The sequence below is a fragment of the Microcaecilia unicolor genome, chromosome 7 (genome assembly GCF_901765095.1).
Source record: "Microcaecilia unicolor chromosome 7, aMicUni1.1, whole genome shotgun sequence".
NCBI lineage: Eukaryota > Metazoa > Chordata > Amphibia > Gymnophiona > Siphonopidae > Microcaecilia > Microcaecilia unicolor.
Window position 1 is genome coordinate 307,337,193 of NC_044037.1, and position 22,476 is coordinate 307,359,668.

General features: G+C 43.6%; 1 protein-coding gene across 1 annotated transcript in view; it reads right to left on the reverse strand.

The window, feature by feature from the left end:
* Positions 1-22,476, reverse strand: part of SPEG (striated muscle enriched protein kinase) — a 495,656-nt gene that overhangs the window by 13,389 nt on the left and 459,791 nt on the right. Inside the window, exons 35-39 of the mRNA XM_030208751.1 lie at positions 19,763-19,927; positions 18,549-19,488; positions 16,286-16,525; positions 5,750-5,973; positions 4,486-4,561 (exon numbers count right to left, since the gene is read on the reverse strand). Coding sequence (XP_030064611.1) covers positions 4,486-4,561; positions 5,750-5,973; positions 16,286-16,525; positions 18,549-19,488; positions 19,763-19,927 — 1,645 coding nt within the window. The remainder of the gene's footprint in view (positions 1-4,485; positions 4,562-5,749; positions 5,974-16,285; positions 16,526-18,548; positions 19,489-19,762; positions 19,928-22,476) is intronic.

A 22,476-nucleotide genomic window follows, 5' to 3' on the forward strand; every position in this document is an offset into this window, starting at 1 on the left:
ATTAATATTTCCTCATTTCTATTTCCATTGGAGAATGTCAGATGCGCCAATATATCTCAAGAGCATTTTGTTGGATATTTGTTCCAAAATATTAGCACTGCATCTTTTTCTCACGAGTTCCTTTTTTCTATTATAATATGCTGCACTTTTTCTTCATTACATGTGCCTAAGGGTTTACCCTTTTGCCTCTCTATCTCAGCACTATTCTCTTCACTTTGGTATGGCGATGTCATTTATCCCACAATTCGTTTTCAAGGTTTCTACATATCCTATATCATAAAACGCACCTCCAACGTTCTGAAGCTGACTGCGTGGACATAAGCCTTCAGGCATTCGTGCTTCTGTATCCATCTCCTGAAATGATGTCGTCTCCCACTTCGGGTGCGTCAGCAGCGACAGTGCCCAATCACAACAGACCAGAGCGAGCCAACTCCGTTGCGTACCTGTGCTGACGGGGGACCCCAACCCCCGACAGCCGAAGTCCTCTTCTTGGCTGCCGCGTTGCTTGCTGAATGATCTGATCAAGTTTCTGAGCGTGCGTCTGATGTCAGACCATTCTGATGTCTGATGTCAGACCATTCAGCAAGCAACGCCGGCACAGACGAGAAGAGGACTTCGGCTGTCGGGGGTTGGGGTCCCCCGTCGGCACAGGAACACGATGGCGGCAGAGGAGTGTTTTTGGAGGAAAGGGGGGGGGTCGAGAGGTTTGTGGCAGGGGGTCCAGGGGTCAGTAACGCGGAGGGGGGGGGGTGTTGAAATCGGAGGGAGGGGGGAGTCTGCAACTCGGTGGGAGGGGCATGAGGGGGCCTTGAACTGGAAGGGAGGGAGGGGGGTCTGGAACTCGGAAGGGAGGGAGGGAGGCGAGGGTCTCGGAGGGGACAAAGCGAGACAGCGAGGGAGGGTGGGGGATTGCCTTGCTAGCGCCCATTTCATTGCCTACCGAAACAGGCCTTTTTTTTTACTAGTTATCAATGTTTGGATTCATTCAAAGGTTATTACCGATGTTTCCTTTCTCTTTAAGATGTGTCGTTCTGGTTTTTTCTTCTTTTTTAAATATAAGAGTTTTCTTAGTTGCTCTGCAATGATAGCATTGCTCCCCTCACTTCAATGAGGTTCACCCTTTCAGATGTGGTTCATTAGATGAAACTTACTCTATGATTTTCTCACAGTTCTTCATGTGTCCTTTTCAGCAGGTGTCTTTTTCTGATTTTTAAATATGTTTTCCTATACTTTATACTTTTTTTCTCTTCATTAGTTGTTAGGCTTCTACACTTCTTCCCTCCTTTATATCTTATTGACTCTATCTTTGGCACATTTAGTACCTTGTCTCTTTTACCCAGGTTGTTCATCTACATAACCTCTTTTTGTTTTTTTAGACCTCCTTTAGCGGTGCAGTCTTTAAAGACAGATTCATTAGTGACTGTTATTTTTATAATACAATACTTTTAAGAGGTTAGTTTTTTTTTCTTTTATGCACATTTTTTATATATACATACACTGTTCCTGTGATTTGATCCAATTACACTTACTCTGTTTTTTATAGTCACTCATATGTTTAATTTGCCGTTTAGATTGGTTTTTGTTCTTAATAGTAAGATCAATTTTTTATGTAACTCACATTTATGTTTTATCACTTTTGACAATATCTTTTTCAGTTTTAACATTCTTTTAATATTTATTGATGTAACACTGTGTTTGTGTATTTGTGTTATCCGTAATAATGTTTTTTGATTGTTTATATAGACGGGCATAATCGAACATGGGCGGTCATCTCTAAGGGCACCCATCTCTGGGGACGAACTAGGGAAGTGGCGGCGCTGACCGTGTTATCGAAACAAGATGGGCGCCCATCTTTCGTTTCGATAATACGGTCCAGGCCGGCCAAATCCCAACATTTAGGTCGACATTAGAGATGGGCGAACTCAGTTTTCGCCGATAATGGAAACCGAGAGCCATAGGCGGGTTGGGGAGGCTAAAGGGGGCGGGGTTAGGGGTGGGGCCAGGGGTGAAGCTTAAATCCATAATTGTCTGATAACGCACAGAAAAAAAAGTCACAATACCTTTTATTAAATTTAGATATTAGATATGTATCATATGTCAAAGAATAAAGTGGTTGCTCAAAGCATATTCTAACCACAATCGCTCAACTGCAAAATACTATGCACAACTTTGTGCAAAAACACACTCAGAACCTTACTGTACCATAAATATTACACTGGGCAGAACCTAATACACCATTAGGGGCTTATAGCCCATTTAGTTATGTTTAAACAAAAGAGATCTGCATTAAAAAATATTTATTTTTATTTTGACCTATAAAACCACTTGTCCCTGAAACATGCCAAAAAACAGAATAATCCAGTTGTGTATCTAAAATGTAAATTCCTACAAATGAGATGACGTTAAAATGTGATTCCATGTACCCCAATGAAAGTTGAGTTTAATTCTACTTCCATTTAATTTCAATGTATTCTATCATCTTTATAACACCAGCTTCCCAAGGCAGAGTACAACAACAGTTAAGATAAACTCATCAGGAACAGGATATCCTCACTTAAATCTTGGTCATATGTATTGTATAGAAGAACAGTGAAGAAAAATGAGCACAAACTACAGAGTTTATAATTGCTTTTTCTACCAGCTGCAATAATTTTTTAAGCCATTTTATTTCCTTTCTCCTCCAGCTTTTAAGGCATTGCCTATTAACAGAAATAGCTTTAGCCTTGTTACAGATCAACAATAAGGAACGACAACGTGGATGCAGTAGCTCATAAGTTTGCTTGTTTTGTTTGGGGAGAAGGCAGTGACGATGACGGCTACGCAGGGGAAACACGTTAAGCAAATTGGCTTCCTTGCTTACTGGGCTAGAAAGGCTCACTTCCACTCGTCTATTAAACCTCCTTGGGCAGCTCTCCCCCCGGAGTCTTGCATCTTTCTCCCTGTTTCTTCTGTTGCCTGCTGTCTCCCGTCGTCATTTTTACTGCCCTGAAGAGTTCTCCCTCAGCACCGGCGATTCAGAGTCAGCCTTCTGCCAGCGTCGGGGCTTCTCAGGCGCGTCCTGGACTCCCGCCTACTCTAACACAACTTCCTCTTTTCCGCAGAGGTAGGATTCGGAGTGAGACATGCCTGAAGAGAAAGCCCCGACGCTGGCAGAAGGCTGACTGTTATTGAATCACCGGTGCCGAGGCAGAACTCTTCAGGGCAGTAAAAATGACGACGGAAACGGCAGGCAGCAGAAGAAACACAAGGAGATGGTCACGTTTGGGCTGGGGAGGCTTAGCCTCCCCAAGCCTCTTATACGGGGCGCCTATGCCGAGAGCGCCCATCTCAAAAACGGCCAAATCCAAGGCATTTAGTCGTGGAAGGGGCCACCATTCGTAGTGCACTGGCCCCCCTCACATGCGAAGACACCAACCGGGCACCCTAGGGGGCACTGCGGTGGACTTCAGAAAAAGCTCCCAGGTGCATAGCTTCCTTACTGTGGGAGCGCTGTTCTGGCTTAATTATCTCTGTAAATATGTTGTTAAACTTCTCAAGTATGTTTTCTTTGACCTGGAACACTTAAAATCTTTCTTGTAATCTAAATGTTTTCCTAAGGTTACTGTTCTCCCTCTTGACTCCATGAATATATATATATATACATATATATATATATATATATATGATGGATAAATATATTACATGATGTATTTACCTTGTTTCCTCTTCCTTTGTGGACTAGATCAGTGGATCAGTGGAGTATTTTCCTTTATTTTTTAATTATTTTGTAAAGTATAATTGTATAATTCTACTGTACTATCATCTTTAATGTACTGACCTGCCTTTTCTGTTACAAGATTGTACCTTGGAATTATATAAAATACTTTATTAAAAAGAAAAATGCTAGGCGTTATCATTCTCCACCTCTTCTCCACCTTGAGCACTGGCTCCCCATCTCTGCCCACATTCATGTCAAGGTCCTCATGCTAGTTGTTAAATGTCACTTCTCCCGTGTAAATTGCTCATTCCCTATGCCCCCTCTAGGTGTCTATGCTGTTCCTCAGATACTCTTCTGTGTGTTCTTTCTTTATGTGCTTTGCACTTATCTCTCTTGCGTGACACTGCATTTAGCTATCTGGGCTCCAAGCTCTGGAATAGTCTTCCTTCTGCACTTAGAGTTCCCCTCTTCTCTGATTCTTTTGACTCTATTCCAACATAAATATTGTCTTAATCCTTTTTGCTTGCCTCCACCCCTTTTTTGCCGCCATATTCCCCATTCCCTCCCTCCCTTTCCCTCCTCTTTCGTCTCCTCTATCAGCAGTGCCAGAATTTTTCTTTTAAATTTATTGTTGTAAACCGCTTAGCCGCCTGTCAAGGATCAATTTGCAGTATATCAAATGTTCAAATAAATAAATAAATAAGATAGACATATTCTCAGTATGAAAACATGCAGTAATGATCCCTAAAGATGTAGGAAATACAGAAGCCCTGCAAGTCATTACTCACATGATATAAGTGAGCACTCCTATACTCCAGATATCAGCAACTGGTCCAATCGGATCCCCTTTCACCATCTCAGGAGCTATAGGAAAGAAGGAGAAAACTTCAAGGTCCAAATCATATGAACAAGAAAAAGGGAGTATGAGGAGAAGATGGTTAAGTGTTATGATGGAGCTGGGGGGGGGGGGGGGGGGGGATGTCTCCAAATGGGTTAGTTTTACGCATATCATGAATCTGAGGGGTTATGATGGAGCTATAGGAGAGTTAGGATGGAGTCGTACAGTATGTTTCTGACTGTGCTGATAGAGATGTATGTTATGTACGTTTCTTTGCTAAAATTTGATAGACTCTGCCCTTTCAAATCACCCCAGGGCAGATAACACTAAAAATAAATACACAAATAACGATCTTTGTAATGTTGGTAATTGTAATGATGGTGATGAAGGTGTTAATGACTGTGGTAAGTGTGAGATAATATGGTTAAGGCAATGCTGGTTGTGTTTGCTGGTAACTGGTGTTATAGTGAAGATAACTGTGGTGTTATTGTGGAGGCAATGGGTAGTTTTAACTGACGGTTATGGTGAAGATAATGGTGGTGTTTTCAACTGGTGGGGTGATGAGTTATTGTGAAAACAATAGTGATGTTTTTATCTGATAGGGGTGATGTGTTAACATTAACATTAGTGAAATAATGTTGTGTTATGGTGAAGATAATGGTATTTTTTTCTAAATGATAGGGCTGAGATAGATAAATGCTGGGGATGAAGTGTAATGGTGAAGACTCCAGGTGAAAACTTCACATATCCCTTAGAAAGATCCTCTAGCAGATAAGGAAGCCGTGTTTACCCTTTAGATAATGAATCCCCTGCAGCACTGTTCCCTCTTAAGCTGAGCGGCAGTCCTGAAACTACTACTACTAATATTTAACATTTCTAAAGCGCTACTAGGGTTACGCAGCGCTGTACAATTTAACATAGGACAGTCCCTGCTCAAAGAGCTGCCAGTGTGGGGGGGGGGGGGGGGGGTGCTTCAATATTGTGTTTTCAATTACTAGGAACAGGCAGGTTTCCTGGAGTTCTGCAGAGCTTGACTGTCCCTCACAATTGAAAATGTGATCGTGAAACAGCACCCCCCTCTGGCAGGAATATAGGTGGAGGACTCCCGTGCAGCTTAGAGGGAACAATGCCCTGCAGTCAATTTCTGTTGGGACTTAGATCAAAAGTAAGGATTATTTACAAATTTCTCCCTTTGTTCATGGACCAGTACTTACACATATACTCTAGGGTGCCCACTCTGCGGTCCAGCTGCTTTAGTGCCAAGGGATTGAAGCTTTGAGCACTACCAAAGTCAATGATTTTGATTGTGTTCATGTAAGACACAATGATATTATCAGGCTTGATGTCCAGATGGAGAACATGGTTTTCATGCAAGTACTCAATTCCCTGCAGGATCTGGAGGATGTAATTCACCACATCATCTTCTGAATAGCGGAACCTGACGGGAAATAGGATGAGTAATATTACAGTTTCACAATAGCCAACCCATTGAGCATTGGACAAGAGGGTAGCTGTACAGGTCACCTTAGAGAAGCTGTTGTTTGGGTATAGTGGTTTCCATACCTATGGAGGAGTGGGACAAAGGGTAGTACTCAATTTATTTTGTCATCCCAAAAAAGGAAGGGTCTTTTCACCGATATTGAACCCTAAAGGGGATTAATTCTGCACTCAGCGTTGCCTATTTTCATATGGGGACCTTGTGTTCAGTAATTGTGGCAGATCAGCAAGGGGAATTTGACATCTTTGGACCTCGAGAAGTTGCACCTCCATGTTCTGGTGTGAGGGGAATCAGCTTGGATATAGATGGCGACAAATAATTAGTCAATGCATACTACAACAGGTCCAAAGGTAGTTTAATTTTCACTAGCCACACAATATACAGAGCTGTGGTGCAATGGGCAAGTTCTCGTCATTCATTCTTTTGTAGGCATCCATGGGTAGGCATAGAACATGAAGCATAATCCACAGACAGGAGCCCTGACAAGAAATCCAAGACATGGCCATCTGGAATGGAAACAGAGGGGCAGATGCACTAAAGCTAAATGAGCCTTTAATGACCCTCCAACGAGGAAAATTTGATCCGTTGCATGCATCAAAGGGCTTTTACCGAGGAAGCCAGCAGCTAACGAAAACGGAATGGAGATGAGCAATTAGTGTGAAAACCCCATTGAAACGACATGCACTAACCTTTTCCGATTGCCTTTACGCAGGAAAAAGGCAGGAAATCTAACGAGAGGTCTGGACCTCTCGTTAGGACAGCTCTGTGCCAGGAAAAAATCATTAAGTGAAAAAATAAACAACTTTGAGCCAATCCCAGCGCATTAGCAGAGCTAAAAGCGCTGTGATTGGTCCAAAGGACGTCAGAAAACACATCAAATAAAAAAAATAAAAAAAGGATCGGGAGGGGGCAAGGGCGCTCATCAGGAGCGTCCTGTATGGACGGCCTTGCCCCCCCCCCCCCCCCCCGCTGCTCCCCCCTTTCCGCCGCTCCCCCCCCCCCCCCGAAAAAGCAAAATGCTAGCTGGCTGCCCCGGTCCCCCTCCCTTCCTGTTCCTGTGTTCTGCAGAGCTAACTCCGCCTCCCGTCATTCTTTCGACACAAATCAGAAGATGGGCGTCCTTCTCCCAGAGTCGTCCAAATCGGTATAATCAAAAGCCGATTTTGGACGTCCCCAACTGCTTTCCATCGCAGGGATGGCCAAAGTATCGGAGGCATAGCGAAGGCGGGACTTGGGTGTGCCAAACACATTGACATCCTCAACCCATAATGGAAAAAAAGGGCGTCCCTGACGAGCCCTTGGTGGCCGAAATGACCACTGGAGAGAATCCCACCCTCCCCCTCCCACCCTCAAAAAACATCTTTCAAAATATTTTTTGCCAGCTTCTATACCAGCCTCAGATGTCATAATCAGGTCCACCACAGCAGTATGCAGGTACCTGGAGCAGTTTTAGTGAGTGCAGTGCACTTCAGGCAGGCGGACCCAAGCCCATCCCCCTCCCTACCTGTTACGTTTGTGGAGGAAACAGCGAGCCCTCCAAAACCCACCAGAAACCCACTACCCACATCTAGGTGCCCCCCTTCACCCATAAGGGCTATGGTAGTGGTGTACAGGTGTGGGTAGTGGATTTTAGGGGGAGTTTGGGGGGCTCAACAGACAAAGTAGGGAGCTATGTTCCTGGGACCATTTTATGAAGTCCACTGCAGTGCCCCCTAGGGTGCCCGGTTGGTGTCCTGGCATGTCAGGGGGACCAGTGCAATACAAATGCTGGCTCCTCCCACGACCAAAGGGCTTGCATTTGGTTGTTTCTGAGATGGGCGTCTTCAATTTCCATTATCGCCGAAAATCAGAAATGACCAAGTCTAGGGACGACCATCTCTAAGGATGACCAAAATTTCAAGATTTGGGCAACTCTGACCGTATTATTGAAACAAAAGATGGACGTCCATCTTGTTTCGATAATATGGGTTTTCCCGCCCCTCCATCGGGACATTTTGCGAGGACATCCTCAACAAAACTTGGGCGTCCCTTTCGATTATGCCCCTCCACGTGATGTAGTGAATGGAAGAGCAGCACTCTGCTTCTGGGGCTGCTTCCAAATCCCACCCCATTGACCTATAATAGTTACTTCCTTGTTGTCACCAAAGGATCAGTCCAGACTTGCGGTTCATGCCCATCTGCCAGCAGGTGAAGAGAGAGAGTGTCACAGCTAGGGGGCACCCTGGCATCCATTCCCAGGTTCACTCCACTGCCTGGGCAACAATTCCCTGTATTGGAACCAACAACTGCCAGAGAGATGCTATCCTGAACAGGGGGCTCTGTCTATATTGCACCCTGCCCCCTCCTCTAGGGGCAGGCCCTTCCTCTTTTTATCCCCAGTTACTATCCCTCCAGAAGCTTCCTTAGTACTCAATAAAAGACTATGCTCTGAAATTCCAAGTGTCAGTTCTTTATTCATCTTAATTCAAAAGTATGAACTTTCCTCTTTTCACTCAGAAGGGTAAACTCAAATTCCTGTTAGAAAACGTCTTGGTTCTTCTAGACAAAAGCATTTTTTTCCTCCAGAAATGTTTAGATACAGTCATATCAAAAACAGTAACAAGAAAACAAAAACATTTATAAGAAAACATTGTGGAAAAAAAAAGGAGGGGGGTCATTACCAGATACACTGTATATAAAGTGTAGAAAATGTTGGATTTTGAAGTGGTTTCAAAAGAAATTGTGGGCGTATTTATGATCTGAAGATATATTTCTAATGGAGACCACAATAATCTTTTGCTAAGTGTTGTTCCCATTGTATCACCAATTACTATTTCAAATTTATGATGTTGCAAAATAGATTGCCACTAAAAGTGAACGTTCAAAAGTCGAGAATTTTTCCAATTTGATAGAATAAGTTTTTGAGCAATTGTGATAAGAATGCAAAATAATTTCTTCTCAAGTTTCAAGTTTATTGAGGACTTAACTCTCCCGTCTGTTAGCAATGCCAGTTAGGCGGCTTACAGTCAATATAAAGATGGAGAACTGAAGTACAGAAAGGGCAGGTACGATAGAAGGGCAAAGAGGGGGAGGAGAACTACAATAATCATGATAGGAAAGCGGAAGGGGGGGGAAGCACACCAGGAGAGGGAACATTCTCAAAGCCCTATAGTGCCAGAGCCTAGAGATGGAGTGGCGGAGGGCAGTGAAATGCCTCCGTAAAGAGGTAAGTTTTAAGTTCGACCTTAAACCTTTCCAGAGTTAATTGAGATTTGAGATGCTCTGAAAGCTGATTCCAGAGCTCAAGGCCTTCTACAGAGAAGATGGAGCATCTAATTTTAGCATGAGCATGAGATATATCTCTGAATGTAGGGGTGATCAAACGATGCTGTGTGAAGGAATGGAGAGATTGAGTTGGGACATAATGAGACAGCAAACAGGCAAGGAAAGTAGGGTCCCCAGTAGATCTAATTTTGAAAACCAGGAGTAAGATTTTGTAAGTAACACGATAAAGGAATGGTAGCTAGTGGGAGGACTTCAAAAGGGGTGTTATGTGGTCATATCTCCAGGCATTATGAATGAGTTAATTGCCTTTTTCTGAACAAGTTGTAAGCGGTGTAGATCCTTCACCGTAAGAGATTTGTAGAGCGAGTTACAGTAGTCAAGTTGACTGATAATGAGGGAGTGGACTAAGATGTTGAGCGCTGACAGATAGAGAAGAGATTGAATATCAGAGAGATACCGATGGAGGCACAAGATTTAAATGTCACTATTGATAGCATAATTTTACTTTTTAAATTGTTATCAATAGAAATCAAACAAAATAAAACATGGAAAAGAAAATAAGATGATACCTTTTTTATTGGACATAACTTAATACATTTCTTGATTAGCTTTCGAAGGTTGCCCTTCTTCCTCAGATCGGAAATAAGCAAATGAGGAAGAAGGGCAACCTTCGAAAGCTAATCAAGAAATGTATTAAGTTATGTCCAATAAAAAAGGTATCATCTTATTTTCTTTTCCATGTTTTATTTTGTTTGATTTCTATTGATAACCTTAAGAGTGGACTAACACGGCTACCACACTCCTCTACATTTTAAATTGAAAATCTTATGCCATTCCAATAGTCACATTCAAATAACATGTGCATTAGTGTACCAATATGCTTATTACAGTTCTAGCAAAAATTAGAGGTTGCTAGTCGTGTTATATAGAGTTTGCCTGGGGTCCAAGAGACTTTGTGGTATAAAAAGTACATTGACTGAAGAATACTTGCTTAAGATAAAGGTCTCAATTGTAGATCAGAAGGAAGTCCATTGTTCCTTGGTTAGTTTTTGATCAATGTCAACTTCCCAAGTTGTCTGAAGGTTGTTCACGTTGACAAGAAATTAGAAACTTGTATATAAAGGACACGGTATGACCAGCAGAAAGGAGTGATTTTGCCAATGAAAAAATGGAAGGTAATTGAGGACTAACAGTAAGTAACAACTGGTTCTTTTTTAAACAGTGTTGGAGTTGTAGCCATTTATAAAAGAAAAATGTTCTTAGAGTGCTGAGAATGAAATGAGAGTATGATTTTCATGGGAAATGCCTTTAAGAGTCCAAATACCTTTATTCATCCATTCTTTCACGTGAATAGGAAAGTTATTAATTAAAAATTGTAGATTATGTTTATTAAAAACTTGCTGTACCGTATATTCCAAGCAAGTGGATCTCAGCGGTTCACAACTTACAGATAGGAGAGGTAGACAAACATCAAACAGTTTCACTCAAGCCAATTAATTAACTAATCTTTTTGATCGCACTCCTTTGGAGAGTTTTACTATTAACCAGGTATCTGATAGCGGGGATGGGACGACTTCCCTATGAAGAAAGACTAAGGAGGCTAGGGCTTTTCAGCTTGGAGAAGAGACTGCTGAGGGGAGACATGCTAGAGGTATATAAAATAATGAGTGGAGTGGAACAGGTGGATGTGAAGCGTCTGTTCACGCTTTCCAAAAATACTAGGACTAGGGGGCATGCGATGAAACTACAGTGTAGTAAATTTAAAACAAATCGGAGAAAATGTTTCTTCACCCAACGCATAATTAAACTCTGGAATTCGTTGCCGGAGAACGTGGTGGAGGCGGTTAGCTTGGCAGAGTTTAAAAAGGGGTTAGACGGTTTCCTAAAGGACAAGTCCATAAATCGCTACTAAATGGACTTGGGAAATTTCCATAATTCTAGGAATAACATATATAGAATGTTTGTACGTTTGGGAAGCTCGCCAGGTGCCCTTGGCCTGGATTGGCCGCTGTCGCGGACAGGATGCTGGGCTCGATGGACCCTTGGTCTTTTCCCAGTGTGGCATTACTTATGTACTTATATACCCTGTGGAGTCAACATTGGGACTGCTGGGGGGGGGGGGGGGGGTAAGATCGGCACCTATCTTTTGAACCCCAGGGTTCCTGTGTTGTGGCCAAGTCCTTTAAAACCCTTTGCCAGTTAAGGAGGTTACAATTCTTCTCTGCTGTGACCTTCAGATTCCTGGTCCAGATATTTGTTTGTCTCAGTTTGACTACTGCAATGTGATCTATGCTAGATGTAGGGAAGATTGCTGAAGAAACTCCAAACTGCCCAAACCACTGCAGCTAAGCTTGTCTGTAAAGTTTCTCGTTTTGATAGGGCATCACCATTGTTATCTAAGCTGCACTGGCTCCCAATTAAAGCTAGGGTCACTTTCAAACTTTGTATTCTTATCTACCAGATATTGTTGGGTATGTCCCCTGACTATATACAACCTCTTGTTGACCTTCCACCACATAATGCTGCTCTAGGAGCTAGGAATTATTTGCAGTTACACTATCCGAGCAGTAAGAAAATTGCATATAAATTGAAAAGGGATTTGCTTATCAGGGCACTAAATGTTGGAACTCGTTACCTAAATTTGTCCGTGTTCAATGTGATTACATGACATTTCGAAAAATGCTAGACTTTCCTCTTTAACAGATTTCAGGAAGCAGTCTCTGATCTTCCTGTTTAAGCTGATCTGCTTGCTCTTACCTTTCTGTCTCCCTGTCTGATCTAAGTGTCGTCGTTGATGATAGGTTGAAACCCTCTACTCTGTGTGCTGCTGTGGCTAATAAAGCAAATAGAATGTTAGGTATTATTAGGAAAGGAATGGAAAACAAAAATGAGGACGTTATAATGCCTTTGTATTGCTGCACCTCGAATATTATGTTCAAGTCTAGTCACCACATCTCAAAAAAGATATAGTGGAATTAGAAAAGGTGCAGAGAAGGGCGACGAAAATGATAGAGGGGATGGAACGACTTTCCTGTGAGGAAAGGCTAAAGTGGCTAGGGCTCTTCAGCTTGGAGAAAAGGTGTCTGAGGGGAGATATGATAGAGGTCTATAAAATAATGAGTGGGGTTGAATGGGTAGACGTGAAGCGTCTGTTTACACTTTCCAAAAATACTAGGACTAGGGGACATGTGATGAAGCTACGAAGTAATAAATTTAAAATGAATCGGAGAAAAGTTTCTTCATTCAATGTACCCCGCACTTACATTTGTACCCCGCACTTTTCCACTCATGGCAGGCTCAATGCGGCTTAATGTGTAATTAAACTCTGGAATTCGTTGCCAGAGAATATGGTCAAGGTGGTTAGCTTAGCAGAGTTTTAAAAGGGTTTGGACGGCTTCCTAAAGGAAAAGTCCATACACCATTATTAAATTGGACTTGGGGAAAATTCACTATTTCTGGGATAAGCAGCATAAAATGTTTTGTACTTTTTTGGGATCTTGCCAGGTATTTGTGACCTGGATTGGCCACTGTTGGAAACAGGATGCTGGGCTTGATGGACCTTTGGTCTGTCCCAGTATGGCAATACTTATGTACTTATGTAATTGTATGCTGTAGTTGTGTTCATTTTGCTTTGTGTACTTTAGCCTTAACTGTATTGTTAGCCACATTGAACTCAGGTTGCTGGGATAAGGTGGGGTATAAATGTCATAAATAAATTTGCAGTTATGCAAATAACTGCACTTAATTGGCATTGTATAACTTTAACACACACATTCTATGGTGTATAACTGCTAGAGTGTGTGGATATGGAAGGGGCATGAGGGGTCAGGGACATGCTAAGGTTACAGAATACGGTCAGTTATGTGTGAGCATTTACACCAGGCTTTGAAATCTCATATGTGGTGGCGTCTGAAGTTAGGTGCGTTAATTTATAGAATTTCCCCTCTTTCTTCCTGTCTTCTCTCCTCCCCTTTCCCCTCCATCCATGTCCAGCAACCCCAATCTTTGTTCCACTTCACGTTCATAATACCCCTGCCTCTTCCTTTCTCTCTTGTCCATCATTCCCTCGCATCTTTCTGCAGCTTCTCTTCCTCACTCCACCCCATCCATTTATCTCTTTCCCTATGTTCTCTTCCCCCGCAGTCGACTTCTCTTTTTCTTACTGCCACTAACTGCTGCAGCAGCAGTGAAAATAAAAGGCAGCACAGGATCGTTCACCTGTGCTCAGGGTCTGCTGCTTCTGCCTTCGATGTACACTTCGTGTGTTGAAGGGGATAAGATCTACTGAAGGTGAGCTTCGGTACAGACTCTGAAAGGTCTCACTCTGCTTTTTATTCCTACTTATGTGGTGACCGTGAGAAAAAAGGGAAATGGACCCGAGGGGAAAAGAATAAAGGTCCTGCTCTGCCTTTTACTTCGCCTTCCGCAGTTAAGTGAATCAGCCAAAAATGCAGCTGGGAAAAAGGTGATGGCACTGCATCCCAGCTCTTAGCATTTCCGTCAGGCTGATTCCAAGCAAGCAGAGAAGCACCTGGAGAGTGAAGGAGGAGTTGGGGACATTTTCCTTGGAACCCAGCACATATTACTTGCACTCCTAAGGAGGAAGGAGAAACCCCTAGTCAAGGGAAGCCACCCTGGCTTGTGAGGCCAGAGCCCAGGCAGGGCAGAAGGAAGGAAGGAAGCTTTAATCCCTTCATGGCAGATTTCTGACTGTGGGAAATACAATGTGGAGAGCCAGTGGAGTCAATCTTGGAAGAAGGAAGGTTTGTTTAATGCCTTATTGAGCATGTAGAAGTTAAAGGTTGCAGAAGTGCAGTGTTCTAAGACAGTTTCTTAGTAGGACCAGAAGGACACCCCAGTCTAACTCTCTATCATGGGAAAAGAGAGATAACTGCTAGAGTTGCTTGTTAAGATGTCTGTAAGAAATGCCTGGTAGAGATATGCCTAATTAGCATTCACGAAGAAACAGGCAACCTTTTTCAGTACCTGAGAGAAGAAGGGTTTTCTGTTTTGCTTTTGAAAAACAAACAAACCTCAAAATCCTGGATTTCAAAAATAATGGCTTTGATAAAATAAAGAGACTGATTTGGTGGAGGAAGGCAGTAAACGAAGCCGTAGGAAATGCAACAAATCTTCACAAAGAAGGAAAATGAATGGAACAGACCAATATGATTTCGAAAGTGTTGGTTGAAAACATAAAAGCAAAACAACAATATGTGCATTTGAAATAAAGGATGTCAGAAAGAGGAGACAGTCAGGATATCAAAGACCCAAGTAGAAGAAAAGGCAGGAAAGGAAGGTGACAAGAGTAGGCAGGCCAGGTACCCTCTCCAGAGATGGGTCTGAGTAGGAACTGGAAGACTGATCTTATCGTAAACCACATGGTCGGGCATTTCCTGAGAGACCTTTCACATACCTCCATATGTCTTCCACACATGGGGCTCTATTGCCTTTCCCCCAGTTAATGAGTCTTGCTCATAATCCACACCAGGAATAACCTAAAGAGTAGATATTATTTCTGGGGCATGTTGCACCCTTTAACCAGCTCACTCTCTTCCCTCCCGCTGTTATAATACTTTCAAACCTACTTGGGTATTGTGAATTAGATGAGTATAATATGGGCTTAAGAGTTTTAAAGTAAAATCATAGAAAAAATTAAAAAGAACGTTAAATCGGGTGTACTGATGAGGAGATGGTCGCCCATAATCTTGCTAAGGTGTGAAGACACTGCTGAGGTCACCAAGTAGATTTGAAAGTATTATTTTGAGTGACAAGAATATATTGATGAAAGATTTGGAGATAGTATAAGAGTTGGCCTGATTATCAAGTTTTGGTTATTATTATAACATAGTAACATAGTAGATGATGGCAGAAAAAGACCTGCACGGTCCATCCAGTCTGCCCAACAAGATAACTCATATTTGCTACTTTTTGTGTATACCCTACTTTGATTTGTACCTGTGCTCTTCAGGGCACAGACCGTATAAGTCTGCCCCGCTTCCCACCACCGGCTCTGGCACAGACTGTACAAGTCTGCCCAGCACTATCCCCGCCTCCCAACCACCAGCCCCGCCTCCGAACCACCGGCTCTGGCACAGACCATACAAGTCTTCCCAGCACTATCCCCGCCTCCCACCCACCAGTCCCGCTTCCCACCATCGGCGCTGGCACAGACCGTATAAGTCTGCCCAGCACTATCCCTGCCTCCCAACCTCCAGTCCTGCCTCCCACCACTGGCTCTGGCACAGACCGTATAAGTCTGCCCAGCACTATCCCCGCCTCCCAACCACCAGCCCCGCCTCCCGATCTTGACTAAGCTCCTGAGGATCCATTCCTTCGGCACAGGATTCCTTTATGCTTATCCCACGCATGTTTGAATTCCGTTACCGTTTTCATTTCCACCACAGCGGGAGGGAAGAGAGCAAGTTATTGCAAGCCTCCCGTACAACAACATTAATTATACATGGTTATTTGTGAGGGGTACCCTTTAACCAGGCATGTTTGCATTTGCTATTAGTCCAGAAAACATGTCAAACTATTGATAAAAGTGCAGGATTCATTCGCTGGCAGAAAGACTGGTCTCAGTCATTTGCAGGTGATGTATCTGATAAGAAGGTATGTAATATGAAAAGGACAGGGGGTTAGGAATGGTGCAGTCAGATCGGCTACATTAAACTTCTCTGTGTTCCCTCACCTCTTCAGCAGCTTCTGTTAGTTCACCAGACACCTCCTTAGGAGCTCAGTCTCCTCTCCTACTGACCTCTTTGCTTGTACTATACCCTTTCTGTGCCTGAGAGGTTAGATTTTAAACCCCCCCTCCCCCCTGTTCATCTGTAGGGTTGTATTATACCTCTATCCCATCAGCAGGCTTGTATTACAATCTGTCAGGCTTTAGGGCATGTCCTTGCTTTTTTACCTATCTGTGAGGCTGTATAGATTACCTTTGCATTTCACCCATCTGGCAAAACATGATTTCCTTGTCTCTCACCTGTCTATCAGACTGTACAGGATTTCCTTGCCTGTGCAGTTCTCAGAGATCAGCACCAAGTAGCGAGGGGTGATGTACGCTTCATGCAATGCCATGATGCGCTCATGGTGCAGTGATTTCAGAATCTCGTATTCCTGCAGTACACTTTGTTTATTTTCATGTTCATATGGAATGATTTTTGCCATGAAGTGCTTCCCTGTTGCATTCTCCTTGCACTCCCGAATCACGCCAAATCTGCCCCTGGAATCACAACACACATACAGTATAAGCATGTTTCTGTGTACAGGAGGCATCATGATACATGTGACATGCTCCTCGATGGAGCTGGATGAGTTCAGTCACCTCTCTGTGCATTAACCATGTGTCGGTAGAGCTGATGCAAAGAAAGGAGAAACAGGAGGAAACATTTTCCTGGCATCGATAAGGTGACTGAACAAATTTCTGAACGAGCTCAACACAGCTCTCCAGTGGCCTAGAATTGCAATGGACAACGTTAACCCATCTTTATTTAGAAACTAGCTTCCAATGTATTCGGCACTGTCTTTGCTGGAATCCCTTAGTGCAGGGTCAGGCGTGAGGTGTCATGACCGGCTAGCAGAAGACAAGCAGCTGCTGATGTAGACCTTCGGGCAGATTTTGTTCAAGTGTAGATTTTAGAACCTAATGTTTAGAGAAGCACCTCCTTTTGCATAAGCTCCCACTTAGAACTGAAGTAAAGAGAAACATATTACAAACAGTGAGTGTGGAAGTAAAACTCACCGGGCATGGTTACTGCACGAGTGCTATGTGTGAGTGAAACACAGGGGCCAATGACTGTTATGAATGAAAGACATCAGTGAATGTGTTAGTGAAACCAACCAGGGATGGTGCCTGTGGGATCATGTGTGAGTGAAACGCACCAGACCAGGGGACCATGGGCAGTGTTATGGGTGAGTGAAACACACCAGACTAGGGGACCATGGGCAGTGTTATGGGTGAGTGAAACACTCCAGACTAAGGGACCATGGGCAGTGTTATGGGTGAGTGAAACGCACCTGACCAGGGGACCGAGGGAGTGTTATGGGTGAATGAAACACAACAGACTAAGAAACTGTGAGATTGAAACATATTGGGGATGGAAAATGTGGGAGTGAAACCCACAGGGATGGTGACTGAGATCACTACATGTGAGTGAAAGACCCCAGACAGGGAAGTGTGGGGGTAGCTTAGATTATTTAGATAGAGCCTTTTTAAAACAGCCCTCTCCCTCTAACCCCTATAGTCCAATCAAGACAAAAGCTGGCTGCCACGCTGCTGTAAACCCCCCAATCCTCCCTCCTTCTCAGAGCAATATCCAATCAAGTGATCTCCCATCTGTCAAACCACCTCCAAGGCTCAATCATATAAAAATCGCCCCCACCAGTACTGCGCTTCCCCCTCACCATACCAAAGATTGACAAAGACATAAACCGCCCTTGCCCCACCTTGGGGGATGAGGGAGAGATGCTTGTCATGACTGCCCTTGTTGGGAAATGGGGAGGCAGTTATTGTCTTGACTGATCTTTGGAATGAGCGGGTGGATTGTACGACTTTGTCGTGGTAGCCAGGAATTAAAGAAGCATTACATTTTTTTTACTGATATATCTTAAGCTTTTGTTTCTTGCTTTCTGAACTGCTTCTGTGAAAAATGAGTAAAGGTGTTTCTTTGTTTTTGTGGATATCATTGCTTTGATCACCTTTCAGCATATTTTGTAGATGTATATATTCATTTTGGATTATTCGATATTCCACAATTGAAAGTCGTGCAGGTCACCTACAGGAAAGTTGGCTCAGGGCTTGCGCAGCACTTTGGGATTCTTTTACTACGCTGTGGTAAAAGGTTATCTTTTTTTCTCAAAAAGAAATGGCTGTACAGTAAGTGAACCACTTGCTGCGCGGTCATTTCACCCATAGAGGTGGCGATAAAGCCTCCCGCACTAACCCAGAAATGGTGCACACTGGGAGTGGGAACTAGCCCCAGTCTTCTGCAGTAGCATGGCGGAAGTTCCGGATTGGCACGAGGCAAGCCAATTGCCGTTCGTCAACCCCTTAGTAAAAGGGCTACTTTCTGTGCTCTAGTGCATCAGATGACGATCCTTCTCCCCAATAGCTTCCCAGTTGGGATACTTAAGGTACAGCCTGGGAACCCAGCTTGAACAGGAGGACTCCTTTCAGCCTGATGTATAATTCTCTACCCCCTGGACACAGCTCAGCAAAAAGCAGACAGTGCTCCTTGAGTACTCACCTTGTTTTCTCATCCAAGAAAGTGTAGGGCTTTTGGGGTACACCCTGCCGCAATGCTGTGCCATCTTTTCCTGCTGGGCTGGCTCGCTCTGTTGGAGTGTACCTGGATTCGTTACCTGGAGTAAGGCTCTGAACCACGAACCTGGTGGGTATAGTTTGCACTGTAGGAGATGGCAGAGGACTTTGCCTGAAAGAGGGCAGTGGAATGGTAGGTGTGCCTTCTTTTCTTGGTGTAGTTGGTGGCATGGAAATAAAAGAGGTGACCATATATGTGGGTGTGGCAGAGGGGGCTGTTTTATAAACAGCTGGCAGGGATGGGGAGGAAGACACAGGTGATGCAGGCACAGGGGACACCAACAAGTTAGAAGTAGCAGGTGCAGGAACCAAGGGTTTCATGTCTTTGGCACTGGGTGTTGTCAGTGGTCCAGAAGCTATGGGGGTGGTTTTAGCTAGTGGTTTCAGTGGAACTGGATAGCTCTTAGTTGGCAACAATGGAGGTGGGGGAGGAGCTCTTAAGGGTGACATTGATTGTGGTAGACTTACAGACACAGTGGCTGAGGACATAGGGGATGTAGTCGGAGCTGGATAAAGTTTTCCAGCAATGACAGGAGTGGCCACAGTACTGGAGATAGGCTCTTCCTTGCCCACTGCCTTGGACAGCTGCCTTCTAGCAGAGGTCAGCTGGGAAGAGATGGGCACAGGTGCAGCTGCAGAATGCGGTGTAGGCTGAGGTACCATTTTGGGTGTGTCCTGTGGTGTGAGGGTGATACCTTTGGGTTTTCTAGGGGGAGTTGGAGGAGGGGGACCTTTACTTAATGGCCTGAGAATTTCAGACTGGGCAACAGGAGCTGCAGCAGGGGAGATTGCAGCTGCTCCTTTCTCCATTAATGCTGCTGTAGTTATGGCTTTTGTGATGGCAGGAGCAGAAGTTGTTTTCAGGTCTAAGGAGGAAAAACAGCAGATAAGCAATTAGTTTATTAATCTGTTCCCTAGGGTCTGCAAACAAGGGGTATGTCCCTCAAGGTAAACCAACTTGACAAGTGCCCGTCTCTCTGGATGGTAGAGGTGGGCAGTGACAAGGAGGCCTGAGTGCTTTCCCCAAGATGAAGTGACCAGGGACTATGACGGGGGGGGGGGGGGGGGGCTGGATATTATCTGGGAGTGTTGGAATACAACTGACTTACGTTGAGGCTCTCTTAGCACAGCGGGACTCACCTATTTCCTCAATGCGAATTGTCTTGGATGAACTGCTGTAAGGTCCCTGCCCTGCTTTATTCACACAGGCCACACGGAAGGTAAGAATGCTATCAGATGGCAGCTCTGTCACATTGTAGTAACAATCTGCTATGCCCGAGGAAATTATTTTCCACTCGTGTTCACCTGCAGGTGAGGAAGAGGAAGAGCACAGACATGAAGTTATACCTCCTGCTCTATTAAGAAACACCATGAATGTCTGAGCTCATTGGTGCAGTTTGTCCTGTGATAAGTTACTCCGGATGTCAAGAGTGTGTGTTGCCTTTAGGAACAACTTCAAATTGTTCAAGCCAAATTACAATTGCAAACAAGTCCATTCTGTTTTGTAAAATGTTTATATCCACAGCATAAAACCTGTCTGGGTTTTATGTGTTAAATGGTTTTATGACGAAAATAGAGTTTTTACTTTGTACTTTTTGATAATTTTCCTTGGTGCGGTTTCTTCTTTGTTACCTCCTTTTCAGGGGTGTGCTGGTAAAATTTTAACAACGGGCTCTCTCTCCGGCCCTGAAATTTGGGGGGGGGGGGGGGGATACATGCCTCTCTCTCTCCTCCCTTGTGCAGGCATGCTAGGCATACCTTTGCCGAGCCCCACCAGCCAATAAATGGACTGCCACCATTCTCTGCTGCTTGTTTCTGGCTCTGAGCAGCATGATGGAACCTTCTTGCGCTTGCGTGAAAAGTCCCAGCCTGATGCTTAGAGTCAGAAACAAGGAGCAGGGAGCAGCAGCAGTCTATTTACTTGGCTGGTGGGGCCAGCATCACTGCCAGCAAAGTAAAAGAGAATTCAGGAGGGGGCCCAAGCCTACATTTTGGGAGTCAGTTGTTAGAATAGCCATGGGGAGGCCTACTTTAACAACCGGCTCCCAAAATTCTTAAAAACTTAACAAACGGCTCTCGCGAGCCCGTGAGAGCCCGCTCCAGCACACCACTGCTACTTTTCTTCTTGCATTCAGTTTAGTGCAACATGGTGCTATGTGAAATCCTATTCACTGGGAGCCATGCATGCTTTGGTTAGTGAATGCAGACTTATAAGGGCAGGAAATGACTATACAAGCTCATTTTCAAAGCACTTAGCCTCCCAAAGTTCCATAGAAACCTATGGAACTTAGCCTCCCAAAGTGCTTTGAAAATATGCCTCTTTGTGGCCCATCCAGTATTCCCAGTTCACACAGCCAAGGACACATTGTTCTGTCCTCTGACAGCCTTGCACTAGCTTATAGTGTGGCCCTAAAATGTGTTTAATGCTTTTACTGTTATTCTCACTTCTTTTTTTTAATGCTTTATTTATATCTTTTAACATTTACATATCCACATATATGTAATGGAAATTTACAAGAAATATAATAATTTTAACAATAGTAAAGGAAATTTCTTTCTCCATAGTATTTTGTCCACAAATCAAATCTATGATCCAAGCACTAGGAAAAAAAGTAAAGGAAAATTAATACAAATGAAATTCAGAGAGTGAACAAAATCCCACAAGCCTACATAATAGCATTTAGCTCACTGAGAGACAGTTAAAGGCTTTTCCACACATTCTTGTGCCTCAATAAATTGTAACAGCTTTAAGGGTTCAAAGAATATATAATTGTTTTTATTGAGAGATACCAAACATCTGCATGGAAATTTCAAATGAAAGCTAACACCAAGCTTGAGCGTTCTTGTCCTATAAGACAAGAATTCTCTTCTTTTCTTCTGGGTATCTCTCGCCAAGTCCGGAAAAATCTGAACTCTTGAACCCATAAATTCTGTATTAATATGGCAAAAATAAGTCCGAAATATATTATTTCTGTCCATCTCTAGTGCGAAGGTAACTAATAAAGTTGTCCTTTCAGTCACTATCTCCAAGGAGCTTTCTAGAAAAAGGGTCAAATCCAGGTCCGGAGAAGCTTGAGGTTGTCCATCTTTATACCTTATTCCAGTTATGTACTGGGCCCTAACAACGGGTGGAAAACCTGCTGCTGGTATGTTATTCTCACTTCTAAGGATTTTTACTGCTGCAGTCCTCACTGCAAAGATACATGAGCAATGCGTTGTGGGTAATGTAGTCTCACATGTAACGCAGCTGTACCTGCCTGTTTGTATAAGGATTTTTACTACTGGTCTATCCTGCTGCAAAGACCTCTTCTCTTTTTCAGCCAAGCTTGGCTCCTTTGTCTACATAAGTACATAAGTATTGCCACACTGGGACAGACCAAAGGTCCATCAAGCTCAGCATCCTGTTTCCAACACTGCCCAATTCAGGTCACAAATACCTGGCAAGATCCCGAAAAAGTTCAATACATTTTATGCTGCTTATCCCAGAAATAGCAGTGGATTTTCCCAAAGTCAATTTAATAATGGTATATGGACTTTTCCTTTAGGAAGCCGGCCAGACCTTTTTTTAAACCCCGCTATGCTAACTGCCTTTACCACATTCTCTGGCAAGGAATTCCACAGTTTAATTACACATTGAGCGAAGAAACATTTTCTCCGGTTCGTATTAAATTTACTACTTTGTAGCTTCATTGCGTGCCCCCTAGTCCTAGTATTTTTGGAAAGAGTAAACAAACAATTCACGTCTACCCATTCCACTCCACTCATTATTTTATAGACCTCTATCATAGCTCCTCTCAGCTGTCTTTTCTCCAAGCTCAAGAGCCCTAGACTCTTCAGCCTTTCTTCATAGGGAA